The 17,087-nt window shown below is 37.6% G+C and overlaps 1 protein-coding gene across 2 annotated transcripts in view; it reads left to right on the top strand.

The window, feature by feature from the left end:
- The window catches only part of HCN1 (hyperpolarization activated cyclic nucleotide gated potassium channel 1), a 302,872-nt gene that overhangs the window by 197,786 nt on the left and 87,999 nt on the right, over positions 1-17,087 (top strand). For both annotated transcript variants that reach the window (XM_043547367.1, XM_043547368.1), the window contains exon 4: positions 11,618-11,836. In XM_043547367.1, the coding sequence (XP_043403302.1) occupies positions 11,618-11,836 (219 nt within the window). The remainder of the gene's footprint in view (positions 1-11,617; positions 11,837-17,087) is intronic.

The following is a 17,087-nucleotide window of genomic DNA, read 5'->3' as shown; positions in this document are numbered from 1 at the left end:
TGAATTTCAATGAAACTTAAGCTAATAAATGTCTAAATTACTTTTGAAAATGGGAATTTGGTGCTTGTAAAATATTTGCCCTAACTGACTTTTTGACCCTTACTGGGCATCTCTTTTTATAGGGTGTCATAATTCAAGATCTCATCTTCCAATTCAACTCAAATGTGGTAGGAAAATAAATTATCCTTGAACCCTGATCAATTCTGAGCACAATACATTTTTGGTTTGTGGTGCCAAAATAGGACTTAGAATGGAAACTCAGTTGCTTCCTGTTATCAATTCATAATATAATAGTGTAGAATGTCAACTAGCTGGGAAAGGGCTCTTAAAGCTTTTAACAACAGGACTGAATTTGTGACCGTAACAACTATGCACCCCACAGTCAAAAGATATGGTGTAAAATGAATCCCTCCTTAGACTAATGAAATAAACTTTTGTTTCTAATTCTTAAACACAGGTCTGGTAATGTGGAAATCCTCAATTCTAATCCCTGTTCTGACATGGACTTTTTTTGGTAGTCTTCTGAAAGTCACTTAGCCTCTCTGGTTTAGGCCGGTTTAGGCCTACACAAGAAAGTTGCATTGGTTTAAACTTCATTCATTTAAGCTGATTTAATTAGACTTGTTCCAATACCCTTGTGGACACTCATATCAGTTTAAGGGTGGATTATGTTGCTTTAGTTTAAATGTGGACCCAAATATCCCAGTATCATCTACTCTTAAATTGAAATAAGGAGTTTGCATCAGTTTAACTAATCCCGGTTTGAATTCTTACCTGAAGTTCAACCAGTGCAACTGCATTGTATAGACAAGCCCTTTGTTTCACTATATGTAAAGTGAGAACAATACATACTGGTACTTATTGACCATTCCCACTTAATTGTTAAAAAATTAAAATCTACAATCAAATATTTCCTTTGCTGAATTTTTTATTAAGGGCCTGATCCTGCCAACCCAAGAGAACTACTCACTGGGACTACTTATGTGAGTAAAGTAATTTGTGTCTATGTGGACCTAAAACTGCAAATGTTCCTGGTGAAGACAAACAGTGGGCGCTGATTAATATTTGGAGGCCAATTACTTTTTCTTGGCAGACTTATTCATGATAGTCTTTTCTGCTGTCTAGTTAGTGATTTATTGTACATGACTTTCACCAGTGATTCTGAGACTAATGATGACACCTCCCAAAGGAATAAAGGTCCAAAGCCAAAGAATGTTTTCTATGTTATCTTTAAGACAGTTTATCATTTCAGGTCAGGAACTCTGCATAATATGTTGTCCACTCTGAGCTGTATGCAGACCTCACACATGCTATTTTCTACTAGGTTCCCTAGCTGCTGCTGCTGCATTTTTGTAGAGTGCTTGTAAATATCATTGCAAACTGAAGATTCCCCTTACAATTCCTAGTAAGTCAGCATACTGTGGAGTTGCTAGTCAGGTTTATATCGCTCTGCTCCTTGAACTGCCTCCAAGAGTTGTGCTATATAAAGATCATGTGTATCTGTTTTTTTTCTTGACTATCAACCATTGTAAATTCAAATATTTTTTGATATTTGCATTATAATGGCATTTCATAAAGGGATTGATTCATTACTCCAGATCTGTCAACTTACAATGCCCGTATTATCATGTCTATCAACTTTTAACTATCTGAAAAATAAAATTGTTGTTGTGTCTCTAGTCCACGTAAGATTTTAGAATCTCTGTCATTATCCCCCAAATTTTAAAATTCTCATTCAAAAGGTTTCTTGAACGATTTAAATTCTCTACCAGTAAGTCACATACTTTGGCTTTGACCTTGAGTTTTTCTTCCCCTCATCAATTAGGGCTTGGCGCTGCTTCTCTTGTTTGCCCAGCCAAATTTAATATTATGGAATCTTTGAAGATGAACTCCTATATTTATTTGCATTAAATATTTCTTCCTGCACTTCTACAGACCTTTGGGAAAAGCTTTTGAGTCTTCCTCTGTGTTGTATATTTAGGTTAACAGGATTACAGTTTGTATTTTTTTCAGTTGGTCTTAAGGAATTATTTCTTTATACAATGCATAGTCATCCTGTGGAACTCATTTTCAGGAAATGTTGGGGAGGCCAAAACTATAACTGGGTTCAAAAAGAATTATGTAAGTTCATGGAGGATAAGTCCATCAATGGCTATTGGCCAAGATGAGCAGGGACGCAACCCCATTCTTTGGGTGTCCCTAAACCTCCAACTTCCAGAAGATGGGACGAGATAACAGAGAATGGATCACTTAATAATTTCCCTGTTCTGTTCATTCCCTCTGAGGCATCTGGCACTGGCCTTTGTTGGAAGACAGGAAACTAGGTTAGATGGATCAAACCTAGTGGGTTTGACCCGAGGCCATTTTTATATGGCCATTTTTATGTTCTTATGATAGTTTTCCTGGACATTGAAAAAACATTTGACATGCTATAGTAGGAAGGCCTCCTTTATAAACTAGCCAAAATTGGAATAAAAGGGAGAATATTTTGGTGCATAAGGGACTTCTAAGTGACAGAATTATACAAGTGAAAGGGGGAACAGCTTTATCAAAAACCTACAAGATTAAAAACAAAACTCAAGGAAGTTATTATAAGCCCTACTTTGTCTTCCATTATGATAAATGACCTCACGGAAAGCGTGCAGATGGGAGTACGTATTTCCTTTTTCACAGATGACTGTGCTATATGGACTAAGCATAAAAGACTTAAAATAGCTGTGGAAAAGATAAATGAGACACTCCAGAGAATTTCCAAATGGGGAAATGATTGGGGATTTAAATTTTCACTTGCAAAAACTAAGGAAATGCTTTTAACAGGAAGAAAATTAGGGAAGAATGGAACTTATTTCTTTTATGGTGGAAAAAATTTAGATAGTTAAAAAGTTTATGTTCCTAGGAGTAGTGTTTGATAATTTAAATTGTATGATATTGTCTATGTGACTTTTGCAAAAGTGTAAAAGTAGGATGAACTTAATAGTGTAGCTGGAAGCAAATCAGATGCAGATAAGAAAGTACTGATTATGATGGTATAGAGTATTGATAAGACCAGTTTTATGGATGCCAAGCTTGTGATTCAGCCTCAAAAACAATTCTTAGAAACTTGGAACTGTTCCAGGCGTCCGCTCTGCAGTTGTTATGTGGTGCAGCATGTGTGTTGCAAATAGCCACTGGAGAAGCACCTATAAATCTAATGATGAAACTATTAGATCTGACCTTTTGGGGAAAGGTAAATGAAAATCGTTAAAATAGAAGTACACAACCAATTTATGAAGACTGCTGGGAGTGAAGTAGACAAAATGATTTGGGTTGCCACAGACTTTCTTATACTATCACGGTCAAAAAATGTGTAAAGGAGATACATAAAAAAGAAAAACAGAGAGAACTAAAAACTATTAGTCATGGGAAATCCAATTACAGTTGGATAATTATTCTCCCATTTGTGGATTTGGAATGGTATGAAAGAACTGAGGGAAGGAATAAAAACACATTATGACCAATGATATTTCAGAATTTATTTATGAAAAATAGGTCCAGATGGATCAAAATATGACAGCACAGATAGAGGAGCAACAGCCTTCTGCGTTCCTAGTCTTGGAATCCAGAAACCTCAAAGGCTGTCAAATTGTGACCATTCTGATGGCTGAACTAATAGGGATATTGGTGGCATTCACCTGGGTAAGAGATGTTCAGCCTGCTACAGCTGTAATTTTATCTGCTTCCCTGTCAGGCATAGTGGCAAATAGAACAGAGACAGAAATGACATAAGTGAAATAATGTTCCTAACTATGGAAATAATGCAAGCAGGTATCTGTGTAACAATAGCATGGATTCCAGGGCATATTGAAATACCTGGAAATGAGGTGGCTGACAAAGCATCAAAGCAAGGTCTAAAAAATGAGGAGGTGAATATTATTATTACTCCCTTAAGTAGAGAAGAATTTAAAAATGTGGTCAAAAAGGCACATGTGAAGAAATGGCAAGAACTGTGGGCAAGGAAACAAAAGGTCGAAGGTTTTATATTGTATGCTTAATATTGAAAATAATACTACACTCACTGTCGCAACAGAAAAAGTGAAGTCATTTTATAGTGTGAACAGGTCACTGTGCCCTAAATAATAAGTTAAACATATTAAAAAGACATAAAGATGGGCTGTGTAATGTGTGCAAAACCAAAGACACAGTTGATCATGTTCTGTGACATTGTGGGCAATATTCTATGGAAAGAAAGTTGAGTTGGTTTGGAATCAAAGGTTTTTCCCTAGAGGTACTAGTGAGAATGTCAGGAAAATGGAATAGTGGAAAAACAGCCTTGCTACATTTCTTTAAGGATACTAGACTGAGTGAAAGGATTTTAAAAAAACAAAAACAATTCCCCTCCCCAACCCCTGCAAAAAACACCCGAGGTTGGATAAAAATGAACGAAGTCGTAGTCATAGCCTGTAAGATGGGTCTGCTGCGCCAAGAAATAAAGACAAAGATTTGTGATCCTGCTTTGTTTTTGAGTAGCAGCCATGTTAGTCTGTATCCGCAAGAAGAAAAGGAGTTCTTGTGGCACCTTAGAGACTAACAAATTTATTTGAGCATAAGCTTTCATGAGCTACAGCTCACTTCATCGGATACACGCAGTGGAAAATACAGTGGGGAGATTTTATATACACAGAGAACATGAAACAATGGGTGTTACCATACACAGTGTAATGGTTTTAGTATCATTATACAAGGCACTGGTGAGACTTCACCTAGAATACTGTGTGCAGTTCTGGTCTCCCATGTTTAAGAAGGATGAATTCAACCTGGAACAGGTACAGAGAAGGGCTACTAGGATGATGCGAGGAATGGAAAACCTGTCTTATGAAAGGAGACTCAAGGAGCTTGGCTTGTTTAGCCTGACCAAAAGAAGGTTGAGGGAAGATATGATTGCTCTCTGTAAATATATCAGAGGGATAAATACCGGACAGGGAGAGGAATTATTTAAGCTCAGTACCAATGCGGACACAAGAACAAATGGATATAAACTGATCATCGGGAAGTTTAGCCTTGAAATTAGACAAAGGTTTCTAGCCATCAGAAGAGTGAAGTTTTGGAATAGTCTTCCAAGGGAATCAGTGGGGGCAAAAGACCTATCTGGCTTTAAGATTAAACAGAGACAAAGTCCTACAAGATCTCTATCAAGCGTTCTTACAACTACAATACCCACCTGAACAAGTGAAGAAACAGATTGACAGAGCCAGAAGAGTACCCAGAAGTTACCTACTACAGGACAGGCCCAACAAAGAAAATAACAGAATGCCACTAGCCATCACCTTCAGCCCCCAACTAAAACCTCTCCAGCGCATCATCAAGGATCTACAACCTATCCTGAAGGACGACCCATCACTCTCACAGATCTTGGAAGACAGGCCAGTCCTTGCTTACAGACAGCCCCCCAACCTCAAGCAAATACTCACCAGCAACCACACACCACACAAAAAAAACACTAACCCAGGAACCTATCCTTGCAACAATGCCCATCGCAAACTGTGTCCACATATCTATTCAGGGGACACCATCATAGGGCCTAATCACATCAGCCACACTATCAGATGCTCGTTCACCTGCACATCTACCAATGTGATATATGCCATCATGTGCCAGCAATGCCCCTCTGCCATGTACATTGGTCAAACTGGACAGTCTCTACGTAAAAGAATGGACACAAATCAGATGTCAAGAATTTTAACATTCAAAAACCAGTTGGAGAACACTTCAATCTCTCTGGTCACTCGATTACAGATCTAAAAGTTGCAATTCTTCAACAAAAAAACTTCAAGAACAGACTCCAATGAGAGACTGCTGAATTGGAATTAATTTGCAAACTGGACACCATTACATTAGGCTTGAATAAAGACTGGGGGTGGATGTGTCATTACACAAAGTAAAACTATTTCCCCATGTTTATTTCCCCCCCATACTGTGCCTCACATGTTCTTGTCAACTGCAGGAAATGGCCCACCTTGATTATCACTACAAAAGGTTTTTTTTCTCTCCTACTGGTAATAGCTCACCTTACCTGATCACTCTTGTTACAGTGTGTATGATAACACCCATTGTTTCATGTTCTCTGTGTATATAAAATCTCCCCACTGTATTTTCCACTGAGTGCATCCAATGAAGTGAGCTGTAGCTCACGAAAGCTTATGCTCAAATAAATTTGTTAGTCTCTAAGGTGCCACAAGTACTCCTTTTCTTTTTGCTTTGTTTTTGTTTAACTGATGGCATGTGGGACACAGCAGCAAAACTGCAGTGTAGTGTAGTGACAGCAAAGTCATATAGCAACTCTGAATGAAGTAAATATATAAATGTTTGTGTGTGTATTTACTTTGTTGTATATGTATACCCACACTGTGCATGTGGATAGATGGATGGATGGATAGATAGATAGATACAGATGATATAGTCATTGCTTCTCTCAACAAGACTTTTTTTTGCTGTGAAATGCAATGCTAATGTTTTTTCTCCCCCATGCTGACAGATATAGCAAGTTGGTAGATAACAGTGACCATGGATATGCGTACTAACAGTCAAATTGCAGATTACACTTTAAAGGACCTATTCAGATCTCATTTTACACCAGTTTTATACCAATGTAACTTGATTGACTCAATGGATTTACTCTGATTTACACCAGCATAAGCGAGAAGAATCACACTTTGATTTGAAATAGGTGACCAACCATAGCATTAGAACCCTCTGAGTATGATACACTTTGTTACAGAGAGAAGTTTTAACAGGTGAGAGAAGAGTTGGACATGCAGGATGAGTGACACAGGGCTTGATAAAGAATGCATGGCACTTCTTTCCTATTCAAAACCTCTTTCTCCTTCTCCCACTTTTGGGTGTTAATTACCAGTGCTGTTGTAAATGTGCAGATACAGTCCTCTCTCAACTCTCAATTTTTGTAAGAGTGTTTAATATATAATGCAAATACTTGTGCTGTGTGTGGTTGATTAGTTTCTTAATTGAATTTTAATTTTAAGAACTTTTCAAAGTCAGTTTCTAGGTGCCCAGCTTGTATGGTATTCTAGATAAATATTTAGTGAAAAGTTAAAATAGAATCATATTTAGGGTATTAGGGCCTAATCAAATGCCCATTGAAGTTGCTGGAAAGACTACAGTTGACTTCCATGAACATTGGCTCATGTCGTTGAAATTTTGGTAGGACATTTCTCTAAAGCCATTACTAAGCTACATTGCAGCTGGTAAAGATACATTCTGCCTCCTTACACTGTCTTTGACCTCAAGTGGAATTTTTTGTTGATTGTTTTTGTGCTTATAGTACTTTATATGTTACATTATATTGCAGAACATTTATAGCAAAAATGGGCCGAACTAAACTGCCAGCACTTTAAACTGTTTCTATTCTAGTATAATGGGCTCCCAATTTCCCTTTATCAAATCTCTCCTAACACACTTCTTTTCACAAAGTCCACAGATGCTACAGTGGTCATTCCTGAAAACATTCAGTTGATTAGATAGTAAGCTCTTTGAGGTAAGGACTATGTCTACCTCAGTTTATACATCTCTTAGCACAATATAGCCCTAGTCCTGATCAGGGACCTGGGTGCTACTGCAATATTGGGTGGGGGGATAAAAAATCAGAGATTTTCGATACAACAATTTAATTTCCCCTGTGTAGTTCAAAACAAATATGTCTAGTCCACAGTGAGTAAAGCATGCCCTTGCAAATTCACTAGCACCTTCCTGTGACACCTGCAGCTAGCATAATCTGGAAGGGATGGGGAAAGAGTGGAATCAGAATGTGGGAAAACTCCACTGCCATCTGTGAAATAACCTGCTTACTGCAAGATTTCTAAATCAGTTTATATCTGAATGCAAGGGAAGGCCGACTGACGATAAGTAAGGCTACAATTTAGACATGGAGGTCATGGCAGTTACAGATTCCGTGACTTTATTGGACCTCTGTGACTTCTAGGGCTTCAGGAGGAGGAGGTGGGACTGTGAGCCTCTGCCCTGCTGGGGCTGGCTGGAACCAGGACCCTGCAGCCCCTAGCCCCACGGCTTCCTCCGAGGGCTGCAGCTGGGGCCGTGCACCCCTGCCCGGCAGCTGCACCCAGGGCCATGAGCTCCCTTGCAGCTTCCCAGGGCCATGTGTCTCCCCTCCCTGCCCTCCCCCCGCTGCAGTCGGGACTTGGTGGGGGCTGCAGTTGGGGCCACACACCCCTATTCTGCAGATGGGCCAGCTCTGGAGCGGGGGCTGTGTGCGGGGGCTGTTCCCCACACTGCGGCCACTGGACTATGGTTGGGGGCTCATCCTGTCAGTCCTTCCCCCGCCATGGGACTCCATTCCTCCCCCCTACCTAGCCCTGCCCCCTGCCCCCAAGTTATTTTTAGTAAAGTAATGGACAGGTCACAGGCTCCGTGAATTTTTGTTTATTGCCTGTGACCTCTTCCTGACGTTTACTAAAAATAACCGTGATAAAATCTTAGCCTTAAGGATAAGCTGTGCCTGAGGAAAGGACTGCACTGTGCGAGTAGAAGTGATTTGTCTGATGACAACAGAATCTTCTAGTAATAACCTCTTCAGATTCCACTAAAACAGAAACTCTTATTCCATTGAGTTTAGCTTTCCTTTTTGTCCCTGAAATGTGTCCTATAACCTTTCTGTGAAATTATGCTTATGAGCTGGGAAGTTAACATATTATAAAACAGTTATTTATAACAGGCTTATGTGGAGTTATGAGGGAGAGGATAACATCCTTCGATCAGAGGAAACAAGTGTACTCTTGATGTATAAGACCCTTTAACGTCAAGCGTGCACTGTGCTGAATGTGCTCTGTGGATAACAGCTCTAAATTAATGCTTATACTCCCAAAACTAATTGCAAATGATCAGTGATCACTGCTTTTACACATCTGAGGATTTCCTAGTGTCATCAAGCTAGATTATGCAATCAATCCTTAGATAAACAGCTTTGGTATTTCTCACAATTACTGTCCTTAATAGTTTATTCCAAATTAATGTTATTCCATTTAAAACAGTTTAAACCGATTACTGCTAATCTGGAACCAGCGATCAACTCACTGTCAAATAAGAAATTAAATGTCCTTTTTTACCTATTGGTTGGAAAGGCTGGATAGAGGGTTTTTTTTCCATAGCAAGAACAGAATATGGGTCATTTAGGGAAACATTTTAAATGGCAACAATTATATTACAGAAAAGCTGAATGTGTAAACAAAACATGGTTAGCTACATAATATGGACTTTGGGTAATTCAGCAGTATTAGTTCAGAATGCATCACATAAAATTGCCTTATGGAGTTGGTGACAAAATGCTGCATGCAGAGAATTCTATACTCTGGTAACAGAGGAATGATGCACTCTGCACTTTTGTCTATAGCAAAGACCAGCACTTTGGCATCCGGTTGTGGAAAATTCCAATCTGTGACACTGACAAATCTAAGGCTGATGCTGACAAACCCTAGGCTTAAACAACATGCATTGCAAATACTGAGATCATCTTTATTCTTATTTCTGTAGATTAAACTTGGTATTAGTGTGATGTATTTAACTTGAAAAACATGAAAAACAGCACATTTTATTTTAAGTGTATGCTATATTTGGGGACAGATCAATGAACAAAGAAAGCAGCTTCTTGAATTCTATTGAGACTCAAGCTTCCCTTCCAAAAATAGTATTGAATAAGCATCTCTCTCTTACTCACTCTCTCATACACACACCAGAATTTTCCAGATCACTTCTTAGGAACTAATTGATTATTAAGAAAAAAAAATAATGGAGTGAGTGGATGAGTGCTCTGTGCAACAAAATCTGAGTTTATGTATTTAAGTTCATATTTAAGTCACTGCTAAAGACCCAGTTGTGCCATGCTGACTCCAATGAATGTAGTTGGCTCTGTGTGTGTGTGTGTGTGTGTGTGTGTGTGTGTGTGTTATACCTCCCCAAATTTCTCTGAGAGAAAAACAAATTGTTTGCTTATGTTGTGCTGTGTACTGGCCTTTGCCGAGTAATCACTGAATCTTGTTGCTGTCATCACTGTTTTTCTTCCCACACACCCTCATTGTGTCATGTCTGAAATTATATTGGAAGCTGTCTATGACAGAGATCATTTTTTCTCATCTGTTCTGTGAGGTTTATAGCACGATTTGTTAATAAGAGCAACAGATGGTTAACTGGTTTAAAGCAGTATTAGTTTTATTCCTCTGGCAAAGAAAATAGGAAAAATCCAAGATGAGTCCAATGGCTTCTATGTCAGCTTTACAATGTCTGGTCTTGTTTAGACATAGCTCCTTTGAGCCGATACAAGGCTAAAGGCACTTGACAAACACCAATGCAGTTTTAAAAGTTTGTGAATGAGCTGTAGGTACTTTCTAATCTCAGAGGGAATCCAGAATGGTAGATACATGTCATATGTGCAGAACTCACAACTCTAACCCAGTCTAAAGTTGTTTCTGTATGTGTGGCTGTGAAAGCTGTTTAGTCATGAGTCCAGATTATATGTAGATAGATTCTTTGTGAATTGTGATGTTTTTGATGTATACTAGGAATATCACAGACAGAAAAAGAAGCAGAAAAACACATCATTCACCCATGAGAATCAAAGGTATTCTTAGGAAGTGAAATAGCTATTAGCTGAAAACAATGTAGCAGCTTGTTAAAATTACCATAAGCCAGTGTTGATACATTGCATATTTATTAAATGCTGCTGTATTGTAAATGACATTTATCTATTTAAACTTGTTAAAACCAAATGCATGGCTCCTGTAATAACTGTGAGTGAGGGCATCCATAGCGTATTACATTGAAACCACATTGCAGGCAGAACACAAGATAAAAGGGCAATGTGGGAACCAAATAACTCTTAGGGGTGGACACAGTGTGGGGTACCTTTCATTTGTAGAGAGTTTAATTACACTTCTTCAAATTGAGACTGAAAGGTCTATATAGTGGAGGTTTTTACCTGCAGAAATGGCGGGTTCACAGGGGGGGAGCAGAACCTCTTTTCAACAGACAGAATTTTGCCTAAAATTTTAGAAAATAAAATTCCAAATGAGAGTGGTAAAATACAAAAACAAAAAAACAAAAACAAAGCAAAAAAATCCACAAGCAGCTTTGTGTATTTTCTATATTATCACATTCACATATGGCAACATAAACAATTAGTTAGGTCTAGAAAGAAAGAAAAAGAAAGAAAGAAAGACCTACATTGCTTCTTCTGTCTTACAGGACATTAAACCAAAATATCACCTGTGTATACTTGGAAGGTCCAGATGCTCAGCTCTTTCTATACTCCCTGCACTGGACTTTAAAATAAGAGTGACCGTTATCCTTAGCTTAATTAGGTTAACATACAAGTGTGAGAAAAAATATTTGTTTTTAAAATAGTCCACTTATTTTCTGTCACTGTGCTAAATAGTATCTGACAATCTTCCCAAGCTTTATGTAACAGTGGACTTCAAAAGAATATCTTTTTACTAAATACACAGGATACATTACCAGGATGTTCCTTCAGTGATCTATAATGTTCCTGTTACATAGGTCAAAAATACTTTGTCCTCCACCTTCTCGCTGGCTCAGTCACTTTTCTCTTTTCTTGCAGAATGATTCCTGGGGAAAGCAGTATTCGTATGCACTCTTCAAAGCCATGAGCCACATGCTTTGTATTGGTTATGGAGCCCGGGCCCCTGTCAGCATGTCCGATCTCTGGATTACCATGTTGAGTATGATTGTGGGGGCTACATGTTATGCCATGTTTGTTGGTCATGCCACTGCCCTAATTCAGTCTTTGGATTCCTCACGACGACAATATCAAGAGAAGGTAATTACGTTAAAATGCATCTCCTTCCATTTCAAGAATGATTACCAAGTTGTGTTCAATGTGAAATAAGGCACAAACCCATATGCTATAGCCTAGTAGAGTTGAATACTGCAGTTAACTTTACTGAACATGCAGAAATATAAGAATGGGCCAAATTCATCCCTGGTGCAACTCCATAGTAGTCAATGCATATGCAGATCTGTGTGTCCATGCCCTGGGTGAGAATTTGGATATGAGTGAACAATATTTTGTGATTTTTAATTTATTGTTTAGTGTAATAAGTATTGTGTCAGTTCTTGTCCTTGAAGTCAATGGGAGCCTTTTTCTGACCACCTGTTGAACATGGGAAATTATGTTGTTGGAGTGACCAGCAGTGGCTTTCCTCAGCTTCTAAAATATTCAGAAGCTGATGCTGTTTTTCCCAGACACCAATACCCTACCAGGATGTTCCATGTCTTAGAGACTTCTAGGCTTACAAGATTAATGAGCTTTATCTGGAGCTAACTGAAACCTCTTAAGAGGGTCAGATCCTGAAGTCCTTATTCACATTAAATTAATAATATTTATTAGTCTACAATAGCATCTACAGTGTGCTGGGTGCTTTCCAAATATTAAAGAAGGTATGCCCCAAGGAGCATCCAGTCTAAAGATGGAAACGTAGACAGAGTTTATGGGAAAGGAACCAACAGATTTTTTTTGTTTGGTTTGGTTTCAAGTAATACAATTAGATCCACTGTTGGCGGCATGGTAGCAATGGGTCTTTAAAAGGGACTTAAATGTGGATGGGGTAGTGGGCCTTTTGGACAAGCTCGAGGAGATGGTAATAGGCATAGGTGGTGTTGTGAATAAAGACGCAGAGGCAAATGTGGGAGAAGTGTCAAATGGACAGATGAGGATGGGAATACTGGCAGAGCAGAGGGAATAAAGTACAATGTGAAACATTGCAAGAGAAAGTAAGGAGGTGCACAATTTATAGTGTTTTGGAGGTAGTGACAAGACATATGTAATAAATGCTCCTGATACTTTTGTCAGTTAATTACCTGTCCATCATCATATTTCTCATTCGTACACTAATCACCTCAAACTAATACAATCCGCTTTGTCTGAACAGTAAACTCACCTCCATCCAGTGTGTCCAAAATAATGTTAATCCTTCTTACTCACTGCTTTCAAAGGAGAGATATTACGCAGAATCTATTTGCTAAAGCCTACTATATTTATCTGTGATTCATCCCAAAGCGGGGAGAGAGCAGGTGGGGGCAGGTCATCAATTTCTCCTTTCCCTTTGTAAAGAAGAGGGGCCTGGAAGGCTAACAGATCTTCATGTTAGGAACATGTTAGGACGAGGGAGATGGCTAGAGGACTCCTGGCTGGGACGCATCTTTTTATTCTGTCAGGTGATGCTGATGATGATTCTTCACTCTTTTGGGACAGATTCTGTTACCTTTGCTCACTCTGAATAGCTTTACTCTACAAATAATTCCATTGAAGTGAGTGGAACTACTTATGGAGAAAGGTGCTACTTAGTGTGAACAAAGGTATCAGAAACTGATACTTTATATTTATTCTTTTTTGCTCACCGTTTTGGTACGCTCCCTATGTGTTAGGTGGCTAAAGGTCACTGCTACCTACTTCTGATAAACTATAACTTTGGTCCAGAACAGTGGATCCAATGCATGAGAATGGCAAACATTTGTTTCCTTACTGGAATTTTGATTTCTCTAAGTATGGGTGCATACTATGCTTAGTTGGTATTTAGTATATTCTGTTTAACAAGGAACTCTTTCTTGTCTTCCTTGCTTACTTTCTCAGTTTCAAGTTGCAATGTTTGTTCTAGTTTTGTGTGTCCTGAGCATTGGAAGTGTTTGTGTGGGGGCAGAGATGGGGCAGGATATATGCCACAGAAAAGTTATAAGTAGTAGAAGTACCTGCATTCAATTGGATTCTACAGAAATATCCATTCATTCTTATTTCATCCAGAGCAGTGGAACCAACATAGGAAAAAAGATGCAAAAATCATGTCAACACCAACCTAATGCAGATCTGAAACTAAGCACAACCTCCCTTCTCATCGCTCATTTCTAACTTCATCTCATATTCTTCAAAAATGCCCTTAATTTAACCACATTAGGTGCAGTATCGTTTGGATACCGTGGAGCCAACGAGTCCATGATGCTGCATGTAAGACTGACATATCAACATGAAGATACTAATGTATAAATCCAAGAAATCTAATAAAGCCACTATGCACATCAGTTTTTTCAAAATATCTTGAACTCAAAGTGCAACAACTACAACAAAATCTCATTCAGCATAAAGCCACATCTGCCACATTTGTATTACATAATCCTAATTTGGCTGCAGATTTGATTTACTTTTTCTCAAATTACTGGTAATGGGAATATAATACTACTTTTAACATTCAGAGATTTTAGCAAACTTTAGCTGACAAAATGCGCAGGAAAAACTGGTCTGTGAAACATCCATTTATCCAATTTGCAGGCTAAAGGAACAATCCTTATCAGAGGCATACAGAATACTCTAACTGAATATGACTGTGCTTTACTTAATCTTTCATTATAATCCATTTCAAAATGTATGCTAATTAACAGACTAAGCTGATGAACAATACAGAATCAAAAAATATTTCTAAGCTATAGAAATAGATGGTGCTACCTGGAACCTGTTCTCAGGCCCAGTTAAGTCACTGGAAAGTCTCCTTTTGACTTCAGTGGGCTTTGGATCTAGTCCATGGCAACGGGCACTCAAGAATCAAATAAATTAGCCTGACAGATGTTCTTTACATAAAGAAGAAATATGCATTTAAATTGTTGGATTGCCAAATAGAATATATGTGAATTTTCAATATGATTTTTTTAATGAACATTTGTCTATTTGCAGAATGTTAACGTTGTGTTTTCTATTGCTAGCCAGGTATAAATTTTAGAATATGTTGGCTTTTTCTGTTGGTGATATTCCATTTAGTTAACTTCATATTCAATTGTCAAAATCTGAAATGTTCTGAAGTTTACAGTAAGGAAACATCCATTTGTTTATTAAGAGTTACTTAGAAACATGAATTGACCACTCTACAGAAATTAGGAATGTACAACAGCTTCCGTTTGAGGAGAGATTAATAAGACTGGGACTTTTCAGCTTGGAAAAGAGACGATTAAGGGGGGATATGATAGAGGGGTATAAAATCATGACTGGTGTGGAGAAAGTAAATAAGGAAGTGTTATTTACTCCTTCTCATAACACAAGAACTAGGGGTCACCAAATGAGCTAGTTGGGGCATTGGTCTGACCCAGTATGGGCATTCTTATGTTCTTATGCATAGAAAAAATCAGCGTAATCATCAGAGTGTAGGAACATTACAATCTTTATTGAAATCAAAAATGGTTAAGCCGTAATTAAAAGGCATTCTATAGGTGCCACCATTAGTACCTTACAATATCTTAAGATGACGTAAAACAACAAGGTTTCAGATCTCTTTAAGAACTGAAAAACGTTGCAAATGTTCACAATTGCAGCAAAGAAAGAAAATGGAGATTTTCTCCATCCATTTCTGTGTTCAAGAAATTACTTAAATAAAGGGTTGAATGAAAATTCAATTTAATGCCTTTTTGCCATTATGTCTAAACTTGAGCTGCGTAATGCTATCTGATTTTGACTACATGGATGTTAATTTAGAAGCCAAACTTTGCTTACAAAGACTGTGCTTAGCATTTTTAAAATTGATTATTAATTTTTCATAAATTTACATTTTAATTTAAACAATACCCTAGGGCCTCAATATTTCACACAACTTAAGCTACACTACATATACCATTTTAACATATTAACTAGCATTCAGAAATCATTTGACTTATGACATGAGAAAATCAAGAAAAATATCGGTGAAAAATTATGGATTCTCTTTTCCAGTGTTTGTAGATTTCTTTTTCTTTAACACTGCTATTCAGCTGTACAAAATACATTAGTGCCCATGCCAATAAAGCTCTGGGAACCTTAAAAAAGAATTACTAAAAACATATTTATCATGAGTAGGGCAACATGCTCAAATATATTTAAAAATGGGGTCAAATTACTCAGTATCGTGCAAAAGAATCCTCTTAATGGGAACACATTGGTGGACAGCCTCTTGATGAATTAAAAGTAGGACATTTAAAAGTAGGACATTCAAAACAAAACAGGCTAAAGTACTCAAAATGAAATAAAATAAAGGGATTAAATAAAAGTAAATTAGAAATTATATTTACTGTATTTCATCTTTATTACTTCTTGTATACTCCACTGGGCACCTTCTGTATTAAAACACCAGAGCTTTGAATGTTACCCCTACTTAACACCTGTTTAAACACCACCGGTGATTCTTTGGCACTGGTGAATGTTCCATTAAGTGGAATTTTTGCTAAGGCACAATAATTTTTGTAACTGTTATAACTATTTTCTTTAGGGGTGTGATTTTTACTGATATAGTTATGCCAGTACAACCACTAGTTTGAACAATTATCCTGGCATAAAGGTGTTTTATACTGATATAGCTTATTCCCCTTCTTTGTGTATTAAATGCTCATTAGCCTGCATGGATTTTATTTCCTGCTTAGCTACATGGCAGTGAAATATTTGATGCTGAAAACAATTTGTCAAAAATTCCATGAGTGATCTCCTGATCGTTACAGTAAATACAGTTGTAGTCAATGCTATTTGTTGTCTCATACCTTCAATAACTAATTTAGTTATGACTTCTGTGCCAAAAAAATTAAACTCAAGCTCACTACTAAGCCTTAAAAAAGAATGGTAATTGTGGAATGTCGACTTCTGGTTCACTAGTTTTGCTTTGTTTTTGTTATGTGAAGATTCTTTTTCGCTTTCTTACTTGGATCACCATATGATTTACTGGTTAGAAGACAGGACTAGAAATCTTGATTCCTGCATTTTTTGCAGCTTAATACCAACTCACTATGTCATCTTTTGTGAGCATCAGCTGATGGTCTGCATGTAACCTTCCTGCATTTAATTAATCTTTGTAAAATGCTCTAAAATCCTTAATACAAAGGTGCAATATGAGTTTAAAGTATTATTTCAAAAGGAGATAGCTGTAACATTTACACACTGTTCTAGAAGGAAAAAATTAATGGCTGGCATTCAAAGGAAAGACCTTTTCAAATATTCTATTTCAGAAGTCATACTTGTGTTCGATAAGTCCATATTTCTGACTGATTTGTAGGTTCTTTTATTAGTGGGT

Source organism: Chelonia mydas, chromosome 5, assembly GCF_015237465.2.
Source record: "Chelonia mydas isolate rCheMyd1 chromosome 5, rCheMyd1.pri.v2, whole genome shotgun sequence".
NCBI lineage: Eukaryota > Metazoa > Chordata > Testudines > Cheloniidae > Chelonia > Chelonia mydas.
Note: the sequence above shows the minus strand (reverse complement) of the source record. Positions and strands in the feature narration are given on the sequence as shown.